At 51.7% G+C, this 12,214-nt stretch overlaps 1 protein-coding gene across 1 annotated transcript in view; it reads left to right on the plus strand.

The window, feature by feature from the left end:
- arhgef18b (rho/rac guanine nucleotide exchange factor (GEF) 18b) overlaps positions 1 to 11,847 on the plus strand; it is a gene marked incomplete at both ends in the record, with an annotated part of 62,485 nt that extends 50,638 nt beyond the window's left edge. Inside the window, 6 exons of the mRNA XM_084443937.1 lie at positions 440 to 588; positions 2,685 to 2,817; positions 3,179 to 3,328; positions 9,986 to 10,370; positions 10,901 to 11,041; positions 11,615 to 11,847. Coding sequence (XP_084300063.1) covers positions 440 to 588; positions 2,685 to 2,817; positions 3,179 to 3,328; positions 9,986 to 10,370; positions 10,901 to 11,041; positions 11,615 to 11,847 — 1,191 coding nt within the window. The remainder of the gene's footprint in view (positions 1 to 439; positions 589 to 2,684; positions 2,818 to 3,178; positions 3,329 to 9,985; positions 10,371 to 10,900; positions 11,042 to 11,614) is intronic.
- Positions 11,848 to 12,214: the final 367 nt, after the last annotated feature.

A 12,214-nucleotide genomic window follows, 5' to 3' on the forward strand; every position in this document is an offset into this window, starting at 1 on the left:
AGGCAGAGTGACAGGCTCGCAAGAGCAGCGGTGTCAAATTTAACTTGTCACATAATGTGAGTCTAGAGCAGCCCTCAGCCTTAACTTGTTAAATTTCAGAAGCAGCTGTAAGTAGGCTACAAACCCTCTCATTGCCCATTGCTCATTGTCTGTTTAATGTTTATTCTATCAATTATAGCCAAATTATGGAAAATTCCGCAATATCCTGCATTTTACAGTTGATTCAATTTTTGTTACCTACTGTAATTCCGCGATTCCGTCCTTGATTTTCGCATCACGGAAATCATAGGAGCCCTAATTAAACAATAGCAACCAGAACACACAGCTGTCCTATCACTGCCTCGGTGTGACCAGTCACACTCTCTCTCTCTCTCTCTCTCTCTCTCTCTCTACCCCTCTCTTCCTCTCTCTCTCCCTCCCTTCTTCCCCCCTCTTCCAGGCCATCGTCTCCCAGCAGGACAGCCACATCGAGCTGCAGCGCGCCTCCCTCAACGAGCGTGCCGCGGTCCCCGGCCGTCACCGTGGCAACGTGCTGCTGGAGCAGGAGAAGCAGCGCACGCTGGCGCTGCAGAGGGAGGAGCTAGCTAGGTAACCTTCATCATCCTCACCATCATCATCATCATCGTTGTCCAAAAAATATTATTTATTGCACCGAGTGACTTTTCGAGCTAAACGCTCTTCATCAGACTGTCCGATTTTTTGAAATATTGGAGCCCAGAAGTGTGCAAGCATTTTTTTTCTTCCTGGTTATAGTTAGGTTTTGTATTCAGTCCTAGAAGATATGGGAAGCCAGTGTAGTGAATGAAGGACCGGTGTAATGTGTTCATACTTCCGCACTCTCATGCGAGCTTCTGGAGGCTCTTGCATGGGATCCCGATGAGAAGTGCATTGCAGTAGTCCAGCCTAGAGGAGACAAAGACGTGTTTTTCAGCATCTGACAGAGTGAGTGTGGGACAGAGTTTGGCAGCGTTCCTGAGGTGGTAGAAGGAGTTCTTGCACAGATGATTAATGTGGGCCTCAACGGTCAAGTGAAGGTCCATTCTTACACCCGGATCGGTAACTGATGTTGAGAGGGAAATGTCCTGGCCAGAGGAAGCGATGCTAGTTATGAGGGATGACTGGAACTGGTGCCAACTAAAATAGCTTTAGTTTCGGAGCTGTACAGTCGCAGGAAGTTGTGTGTCATCCACGCCTTTATCTCCCCCAGGCAGGTGGTCAGTGTAGATGATTATGACGACAATGGCAAGGCTGCAGAGGGTAGTGGTCTAGTTGTGTGTCATCAGCGTAGCAGTGGAATGAGATTCCATGCCGTCTGATGACAGGGCTGAGGGGGAGCGTAGAGTGTGAACAGGGTGGGGCCGAGGACTGACCCTTGAGGGACACCACAGATGACAGGGTGTGTCCGGGGCTTTGCACCTCCCAAGGAGAGGTGTGATTGAAACCAGTTTATGGCAGTCAGAGAGTCCGATGGTGCAGTGTAGACATTTGAGGAGGATGTCATGGTCACCAGTGTCAAATGTTGCAGTCAAATCAAGGAGGATGAGAAGAGATGGAGAGCCAGCATCGACAGGTCATTTGTGACCCTGACCAGAGCTATTTCAGTGCTGTGGGCGGAGTGGAGCCAGGCTGGAATTTCTCAAAACAGGTTATTGAATTTGAGATGGTCCTGAAGCTAAGCGGCAATTACTTTTTCCAGCACCTTGGATAGAAATGGGAGGTTGGAAATTGACCTGTAGTTGGCATACTTCTGGGTCTAGGGTGGGTTTTTTGAGGGTCTGATGACAGCAGTTTTTAGAGCAGATGGAACATGGCCAGCCTGGTGATCAGGGGACTTATGGCACAGATGGAAGATTTCGTCTTGCTGCTGATGTCCTCAGAGACGAGAGTGGATGGTGTCAACTTTTCTGAAAAAAAAACCTTAAAATGATTGCACTGCTCTTCTGTGGTTTCTATGTGTGAGAGCGTTTGCGATTTGAGGAGATTTTATAGAAGTTTATAGTGGAGTTTTTTTTTTAGAGAGGTTTATAGTGGAGAGAAGCTTCTTGGAGTTGGCAGGATTGTTGTTGATGATGCTGGAATATAACTGTGACAATCTCTGAGGGACTTTGAGTAGGCCTTTTGGTGTTCTCGATAGGCTAGTCTGTGCGAGTGAGCCCTGGAACTCTTGAGACGCTGCTCAAGGACACACCCAGCTGCCTTCATTTCGGCAGGTGAACCAGGGGGCTGAACATGAGAAGGTGACAGTTAGAGTTTTGGGCGTGAAGATCCAGAAGACTGCTCAGGGTTTTATGTAAAATTCCACTGATTCACTGGCTCATGAAAAGTTTGCAGAGGAGAGATGTTGGAGGTCCACAGTTGTGGAGTCTAGTTGATGTTTTTAAGGTTTCTAAAGCAGATTTGGCGCTAGCAACTTCTCAATCTCTCAAATTGATTCTACCCTCTTCTAGCAACGAAACCTGGAAGAATGTATTCAGTCTCTAGTTGAGCGCAGAGTTTAGAGACTGACTCGTAAGTCTACATCTCAATGGTCTTCCTCTGATGCTCCCTCTCCCTCTCTCTCTCTCTCTCTCTCTCGGTTTCTCCCTCCCCCTGCTCGCTCTCTCTCCTTTTCTCTCTCTCTCTCCCTTTCTCTCTCTCTCCCTTTCTCTCTCTCTGTCCCTCTTTCTCTCTCTCTCTCTCCTCAGCTTCCACAAGCTCCAGTCTCAGCAGCGTCAGGAGCACGCCCGCTGGGAGCGCGAGCGAGAGCGCCACAGTCTGCAGGCGGAGACCGCCGAGGCTCAACTCCGGCAGAGGGAGGAGCAGTGTCGCCGGCTGGAGGTGAGGAGGAGGAGGAGTCTCTATCAGCAATCTGACTGGCGCCGTTAAACCCTTAGTGTACTAACCGCCAATAAGCTGGTGTGAAACAGATCCAGATCCCATGAAAAACATTTTCATTTGCCCGCTCCCAGATATTTCTCCTGTGGAATTAGTTTGGTTTTTATCTAACCTCAATTTAATGAGGCTGGTCATTTAATAGAATTCCAGAGGTTTTGGCATTACTTGTAGTAGCTAAACCTGTGTAGTGTGCATTATGTGTACAGTAGTGTGCCGTATGCTCAGAGGGTAGCGTTATTGATGTGTGTGTGTGTGTGTGTGTGTGTGTGTGCGCGTGCGCGCGTGTACATGCGCGTGTGTGCAGGAGCGTCTGTCCGAGGAGAGAGAGGAACTGGAGAGACAGAGAGAGACCTACCAGCAGGACCTGGAGAGACTCAGGGAGTCCACGCGGTCCGTGGAGAGAGAGAAGGAGAAGCTGGAGCACCAGAGGAAGATCAAGAGGAAGACCATTGAGGTGGGTGATGATGATGATAATGATGATGACCTGCCTGCATCCCTCCCTCCCACCCTCTCTGACGTCATCAGATCTCTAAATGTCAGCAGACCTGAAGTTAGGACGCCTGAACAACAAGGCACGTTTGCCTACCTCTTTCCTCCTCCCTTCTTTCTTCTTCCCCTTCCTCCTCCTTCCATCTCTCTCTCCTTCTCTCTCTCCTTTTCTCCGTCCCTGGGCGTGTATCAACCCTACCAGCCTCCTGTTCCCGAGGAACAAGCTCCTGTATCAGCCCTGCTGGTACTCATATTGTGTTTACTGATAACCTGGAACCGGACATGGAAACACACACCCTGACATCCGAACACAGACCTAACCAGTCACCCAGCAAGTCTCTACCATGCGCATACTGTCTCTCTCTTTCTCCGAGTTTGTCTGTCTCTCTCTGTGTCTCTCGCTCTCTGTCTGCCCTCTCTCCCTGCCTACAGTACAATGCATGGTATTGTTGTGAGTTTGAGGGGAAGAGGCGTTTTTAAGGAAGCCACCTACTGTAATTTCAGCCAGCGTGTTAATAGATGTGTCCAGGAGACTGGTGACATGGAGGATCAGGTTAGCTCCGCTCTCTGTTCTCCTACATGTCAAGGAGGAGAGACATTTCAAACGGGGTTTTTATTGGTCATTTGATACGAGGAGTATACAGCTTTGTTGCCAAGGTGTACTGCTGTTTGCCCACTGGTAGAAAACACTGGTAGAATGGGAGTGCACACACACACACACACACACACACACACACACACACACAAGGACAAGTTCCTTTCCAGCTATAGCTATTAACCATTGCAAATAGTAGCCCACCTGAGTAAACTTAAGCCTATCATCTTCCCCCCCTGTGAGATTGACAAGTGGAATCAGATAAATTGAGGTTTGATTGAGCTTAAGGTTTGATGTATATTGATAACCTTGAGCACCTGCTGATCTTTGGCCTTCTGATTGGTCAGCCCGAGGCTGATGGACTTAAGCTTAATTTATACTCAGTCGACAAGTGTCGTACTACAAATGTCTGTCGACAGACCTTTAGCATTTATACTTCAGCGAAGTGTCTGATCACCTCCATGGTAACTTGGAGACGTGTGGCTGATTGATCCATGGCAACGAACGTGCCTTCTATTTAGCTATCCAATCACAGCTGTGACAAAAGTGACGGCGTCTGCGACATCAGAAAGTTTGGTAGGTGTAAGACACCCCTGTCCGACACAAAAAAGTATCGACAGTGACATTTCTGCCTGTCGACACTTTCAAAAACATCATACAACGGAAGTATAAATTGGCCCCCCGATTGAGTCCGTCTCCCTCTGAGCTGACTGCCATGTGGCCGTGATATCATCAGCGTCACTCGCGGCGCTCTCTGCCGGTCCTAATTGGCTGAATGACGCCTGTCTGCTATCTGATTGGATGAGCGTGGTCCTTTGTGACACCGGCAGGGCATGTCTATCTCATCTTTATCAGATTACTTCGATTTGAGACGCCCTTCAACCACTTCAGGAGAGTCTGCATGCCTCTGTCTGTTTGTGTCTGCCTGTTTATGGTAGTGACAACCTCATGAATCACTCCCAGATCCCAGGCTTAGGGCTGGGGTTGAGCGAGCAGGCAGCTGACAGAAATGACCTGCTACAGCACAGCACGCATCATCTCGTTAATGTGACAAGCAGGCCTTTCAATCCGACTGGGACTGTCTGGGAGGTTCTGTTGCAGTCCTTCCAGGAAGGCAGGGCCGCCCCTGGCTGACGGGCTGACTGGACTCTGCTGAGTAATGCTGCTATGATAAGCCTGATAGGCATCTAAATAAGGTTAGAGCTGGGGTAGGAGATAGCAGAGCTAGTCTGAGACCAGGGCATGTACTGTAGACAGGAGGACGCACCAGACACACCATGTATTCACGTTCTGTCCCAAGCTGTAACAATGGAATAACCCTGTGAAAAAAAAAAGTTTCCTGGAACCCATAGGCTCCATGTTGTTATCTCAAGGACACTAGGGGCAACTCAGGCTCTTTGGATGACACCTCTCCACACCTGGTCCAGCATGCCAGAGCACAGTTCTTCAGCACTGATGTAGCCAGTGTCCTTCTTCAGCATGTCCACGATGTATGTTATCTGCAGTTCATCAGCACTGTAGCCAGGGTTCTTCGGCCTGTCCATGTATGTTATCTTTCCAGCACCACGTGTGGCTTTACCATGATTGGGTTCCCAGAGGACAAGGTTTGAAGAGATGAGGTCAGGATGGCGTATGCTACTGTATGGCCGGCTAGCCTCGGTCTCCGCTGTCGTATCTTTGTGGTCACCACCAGCGGTAGACCAGCGTAGAGGTCAGCATTGCTCCTGTGTTCCATCCACCAGACGTCCTGGGCTATACGGAGCATCCTGGTGTCACACCTGTCCAGCGATGCCCTGGCCTGGTAAACCACTCATCGCAGTTTTATTTTTTCACGATAGTCTGGACTTCCAGCCGCCCAGAACGATTTTAGTGGGCGGGAATACTTGCCTTGACAGACTTACTCCTTCAGCCAATCAGCGACGTAACAAAACATAGACGTAACAAACTGTTGCCAATTCCAATCGGACAAATGGCGAAAACATCTTTTCCGCTGAGAAACTCCTCTAGTGTACACTCTTTCTTCTTTAATTGTTGTTATTGAGTATATTTCTGCAATAACTACACTTACGTGTAGTGTTCTTCTAACGTTAACGCTACCGTTCCGTTGTTTCATTCTACTAGCGGACTCCTGTTGTATTGCTCGTCATCATCTATGGGAGCCAATCAGGGACTGGGGGCGGAACAGCAGTTAAAATGCAGTCTCCTGATTGGTGACGCATTTTCTGGGAAAACTCAAATCGTTCTGGGCGGCTGGAAGTCCAGACTTTTTTTCCGCGATGCCCCATACAGCAGGACGGATTCAACAGTGGAGATGAAGAGGTTGCGCTTGATCTTCCAGCTGAGCTCAGACTTCCTTCTTAAGGTCCTTTAGGGAGGATGAGATCCAGGCACCGAGGTACTTGAAAGATTTCCTCCTCTATGAGGGCCCCTCCCCTTCTGGTGTTCACAACTGTGTCTTCTGTGTTCTAGGCCAAGACCTTCATTTTAAATACGTAGGACCGAACATACTTTTTGTGTAGTGGTGTTGGGGGTTTGCAGGGAATTTTTTGGCTCTGGTTGGAGCTTGTTTTGGGGCGGTTGGTTGTGCTCGGAGGCTAACGACATCAGTGATTATGACCTCAGTCTGTCAGTCAGTAGCTGCACCGTGCTGTTCTGGGCTTCACGCCACCCTGGCATCACTGCGCTTTTAATCAGGAGCCCTGCTACGACTCTCCCAAACCTCAGCTATAATTTGCCCCCGTGATCAACCGGAGAACTGTCAGGGTTTGATATGTCGATGGATATTAAGATGCCGAGATATTGCACGTCTCTACAGGCACTTGTCTGACTTCAAAGAGGCTCTTGGTGTTATCTCACCCAGACAACACTGCAACAGCATCTGTGGGCGAGGTGGATGTATTTATTACCCCCGGGGCCTAGGGAATGGGTGTAGGGTTGTTGCGAAAGTGTTACCTTCCTGAAGGAATGCATTCACACACACACACACACGCACACACACACACCACGGCCAGAACTGCATGTGCTTTTGTTGGAAGTGTAGACAGGAATAGGCCTTGGGTCTGACATGCAGGGCTGCAGACTGGCAAGGTCAGAATGAGAAGAGAAAATAAACAAGACAGAAGGGATCTGGAAAACCAGGCTGTGTTGGTACACTTCTCCTTTCTCCTCACAGGAGGAGCTCTCTTGCTGTACATGGTAGTGGTCGTTTTCCTCCCCTGGTCTCTCTCACCCCCGGGCCTGACAGGGTGGCTGTGGTCCGGGAGAACTGCGCTTAGTCACGACGAGTCACTTCCTCTTCTCCATCCAATCGTAGTGCAGCCCCTCCCACCAGGGTTGGTAGTTCCAGGACTGCTGACGTCAGGGGTGGGAAGAGGACAGGCTAGTCCAGTCAATCTCTCAGCAGCATCTCATTAGCAGCCATTTTACTCAGTCTGTAGTGTGCATACAGTATGATTCACACGTGAACTGTTCCATGATTGTTGTAACTATGTGCACATGTATATTATATGCTTGGGCAGGGCCCCACTGCCACAGACAGAGCTAGCGTTGAGCTATGTGGGCTCTAACTGAACTATGTTTCAGAACTTGAACAACATGAGCAGACCGTTGGGTGTTGGCGGGGGGAGAGGCGGACCCAGGAGGTTGAGATAGAGGCAGGAGGTAGAAGTTGAGGTAGGGGTTGAGGCAGGAGATTGAGGCAGAGGTTGAGGCAGGATATTGAGGCAGAGGTTGAGGTTGAGGTAGGGGTTGAGGCAGGAGGTAGAGGTTGAAGTAGGGCGTTGAGGCAGAGGTTGAGGTAGTGGTTGAGGCAGGAGGTAGAGGTATAGGCAGAAGGTTGAAGTAGGGGTTGAGGCAGGAGATTGGGGCAGAGGTTGAGGTAGGGGTTGAGGCAGGAGATTGACGCAGAGGTTGAGACAGGAGTTTGAGTCAGGAGGTAGAAGTTGAGGCAGGAGCCAGAGGTTGAGGCAGAGATGGAGTTAGACCCCCCTCCCCTCCTCCCCGAAGTGTTGTGTTCCAAAATATTTGCTGTCAAGTAACCAAGGAGAGTCCAAGGATGAGAGCAACCACAGCGTATAATTAACCAGAAGCCCCCTGTCATTAACACAGCATCTGGACGCCAGCCAGCTCTAATTGTTTATGTGCCGTCAGTCAGGTCTTTATGCTCCCGGCTCCTGGCCTACCAGGCCTGCCTGGGAAGAGGCTGGGAGACCAGGGCACCTCGGGGTGGGAACAATGGCACATCTGTCTGCTGCCGGGATAGGGAGCGTTGAGAGAGAAATGAGGGGATAATGTCTGAGAGACGAACATGTATCAAGTGATGACCTCATGTAGCCCCGGTTTCATCCATTTTTTCTTTCTCTATCTCGCACGCACGCACACACACACACACACACACACGTGTGTGTGCAGTACAGAGCCCCTCTCTGCCCCAGGCTGCCCCTCGTCATGCCCTGTCACAACAGCTGGGGAAGCCCCAGCCTCCACACACACACACACACAAACACAGCTGGATCCATCCGACCCCGTGCCCTGTGGGTACACACTCCTCCAAGTGTTCCCCATCAGCAGGAGGAAGTAGCCGTCATCAATCAGAGCTGCTCTACGGCAGGCCAGAGTAGGGTGAGATGAGAGTAGAGTCAAAGTATAGAGTAAAGTAGGATTCCATCGACCACTGTAGGCGCTTTCCCACCAGAAATCCCCCTGTACTTTTCCAGCGGGGGGAAATCCCCTAGAACTCTATTCGCTAGAGAACTCCCCATGTAGATGGCGTTCAGACAGCGGGGTAGAAGCTCTCTCCCCCTGCGTGGTGCAGAGACAAGGGACCCGCCTGCTTTATAGCTGCTATATCAAGGCAGTTGCGAGAGAGAGAAAAAATAAATTTGGAAAATCAACGTGATCGCTAACCATGGAAGCTTTTTTGCGCAGTGAATTTAACCATGGCAGCGTTGAAATAAAACTTTGCCTGTAGGCTCACCACTCAGCCAATCAGAAATGTCGCCTCACCTACAAAGTACTTTTCCCCCACGGCAAGAGCACTACCTCACGAGCGGGGTCATTTTGGGGGGGTCGAAAGTCCCCCGCAAACCGGCCCATAGACCCTGACCCCTTGGGTGAGTTACCGAGTTACCTCCAAAGGTCCGTAGTCCGGGGGAAAAAGTATGGCAGGCGACGGTGTGCCCCCCTCCTACAGAGACAACGTTTGTAGCGGGGGTCTTCCTCCTAGGGTCTCCAGTAATCTCACGACAGAAGCCTTGCTGGTGGAGCTTAGCAAGACGCACTGTGTGTGTGTGTGTGTGTGTGTGTCTGCACCTACGCTCGTGTTTTGGTTGCTTGTGTGTGTGTGATTGTGTTTTGTGTGTGCGCACGTTTTTTGTTTGTGTGTGATTGTGTGTTGTGTGTGTTGTCCCTAAGCCTCTAAGAACAGATCAAAAGATGCATGCTCAGCAGAGAGCAGCATGTGTTTCTGATTCTCCCTTCATCCCATAAATACACTTCACTCCAACAGATTGTGTTTCCTTAATAGCACAGCGGCTCCAAGTCTGTATGATTGAATATACACAAAGTGTGTGTCTGTGTGTGTGTTCGTGTGTGCATGTGTGCGTGCGTGTGTGCGTGTGTTTCCCCTCTTTGCTGAGCTAAGGCTGTCTGTGCCCTTTGGAAGCTGTGTTCAAAGAGAGCGTCTGGCCTGCTTTCAGCTAGTTTACAGATTGTGTGTGCGTGCGTTCGTTCGTGCATTCGTGCGTGTGTGTGTGTGTGTGTGTGTGTTAACATCCCTAACTCAGCTAATAAATACATACTATACCGAGTTCCACTAGCTAGCCTAAATTTTTGGGCTACATATGACTGGAGCATAAGGACAGATGTCTAAGTCCTCACTAATCATGAGCTGGTCAGCCTCATGCCGAAGGGTTCAGATCAGATCTGACCGGGCTGCTCTCCGAACTTGTCTGTCTCATGACCTCCGTCTCATGACCTCTGTCTCATGATCTCTCTCTCTCGCCCTCCCTCCCTCCCTCCACCTTCTAGGTGGCGCCGCTCTCCGGCAGTCTGAACGGCGACCTCCTCCTCATGGGCCTGGGCGGCGGACCCGCCCCCGACCTCGGCCCGCCCCCTCCCACACAGAAGGCGCCGCTGCGGCCCAGCATGTCCGTGGCGCCGGCCGACTACACGGAGCGCCCAGAGCCGGTCCCGCGTCGGGAGGGCGGCGGCGGTGGTGTGGCGGCGGCGGCGGGCGGCGTCTCCGCCGGCGCCGCCCCGAAGACGGAGGTGCCGCTCCACCTGTTCAGCACCACCAACCAGCATCACAAGCAGGCGGGCGTGCAGCAGCAGATCCCCACCAAGCTGGCCGCCCTCAGCAGGGGCAAGGAGAAGGGCGGCCGGGGCAAGGCCTCGCACCGCACCGACAGCGCCGGTAAGAACACCCTCGGGGGCGGTCCCGGTGTCCGTGCCGCAGCGGGCTGAACCGTTCGGTTTATGTGACGGCTCGACCGCCGGGCCGGTTTAAGGGGTGTCAGAGACTCCTCATGATCACATTAGTGGGCAGTCAGATCTAATAAAGCCTTGTAATGCATGTAACACGCTGTGATCTGTCACAAATCTCTCCTCTATCTCTCTGTCTGTCTGTCTGGCTCTTTCTCTCTCTCTCTCTCTCTCTCCCCCTCCCTCCCTCTCCTTCTCTCTCTATCTGCCTCTCTGTCTCTCTCTCCTTCTGTTCCTTTTCTTCATCTCGGTCTCTCTCTCTCTCTCTCTCCCCTCCCTCTCCCCCCTCTCTCTCCATCTCCCCTCCCTCTCTCCCCTCTCTCTCCATCTCAATCAATGTCTCCCTTCTCTCTCTCTCTCCCCCCTATCTCTCCATTTCTCTCTCTTGCCATCCCCCCCCCTCCTCTCCACCTCTCTCTCTCTGTCTCCCTTCTCTCTCTCCACCCCCTGCATGTGTCTCAGCCTCTGTGGATATGAAGCAGATGCTGCCCATGAAGCTGTCGTCCAGAGAGGACAGCAGTCTGAGAGCCAGGCGCTCCGTCAGCCCCAGCCAGCAGCACCCCCCCTCTGTCTCCCTGCCCCCCTCCCACGTCCTCCACGCGGGTAAGACACCACACACACACTCGCTCTCACACACGCGCACACAGACGCACCTTTGCGCGCGCACACACGCCGTGCGCACATACACACACACACACACACCCCACATTAGCACGCACACTCACTCTCACACGCATGCACACACACACACACACTACAGATGCACGTGCGCACACACACACACAGACTCTCCACCTGGGCAAACCCAACCCTACCCACCCAAACACATTCCCCTGTAAAGCCAACCACTACCAACCCTCAGCCTCTCCCTGTGTAAACAGCTCTTAATCTGCCACCTACTTCCCTGTAATTATTGTCATACTGCTGACTGTTATTTTGTCAGCGGCTTCATGCCAGGACAGTGCTGTTGTTGGTGTTGTTTTAATCTCGTTTTATGGATTTGTGTACATATGCTTCAGTTCATCTCTCAACGGCTCATGTGCTTACTGAATGCTTTCTTTGTCTGCTCAGCTGCCTGTTGAGTTATGTTGTTGCCAGCGTTAATAAGGGCAGTTAAGTTGATCTTATCTACTGTCATCAGCTGACTGGCTGACTGATTAAACCGTGTCTGCGCAGATCTCGCCAGCCCTCCAGACGGTGGCCCGGACCTCCAGACGCCCGCCACCCCCACCAATGCCACCACCCCCCACCCTGCCAGTGCCCAGAAGCCCCCCATGCAGGCCCCTGCCCCTCTCCACCCCCCAGCCCAGCCCCCCATGCACAGTTCAGGCCTGAGCCACAGCCACAGTCTGCCCCCTCCCTACACGGTCACAGAGGAGCTGGCCAAGGAGGACGTCATCTTCTTCTGAAGACCCAAGGTCCGTCCGGTCCCCAACCGGCCTCTGTAGCCCCCTGTCGCCTGCACCCCCACTGCGAACCAGGGGTTGTGGTCTGGGGTCCAGGACTGTGGACCTGGGGTTGTGGTCTGGGGTCCAGGACTGTGGACCTGGGGTTGTGGTCTGGGGTCCAGGACTGTGGTTAGAAACCTGCTCTCTCGCTCACCTCCGCTGACGCGCTGCATTGTGGGCCACGACAGGGACAGGAAGACCTGTGAACCTGCAAATGGAGCTCACGGCAAAGAAACATTTCCTGTGAAAATGTTCTTTTATCTTTTGTTTTTGTTCTTTTGAGAGACTTGTTCTTTCATAGAGGATATTTTACTCCCTGGTATTTATC

This window comes from Borostomias antarcticus (genome assembly GCF_949987555.1).
Source record: "Borostomias antarcticus genome assembly, chromosome: 10".
NCBI lineage: Eukaryota > Metazoa > Chordata > Actinopteri > Stomiiformes > Stomiidae > Borostomias > Borostomias antarcticus.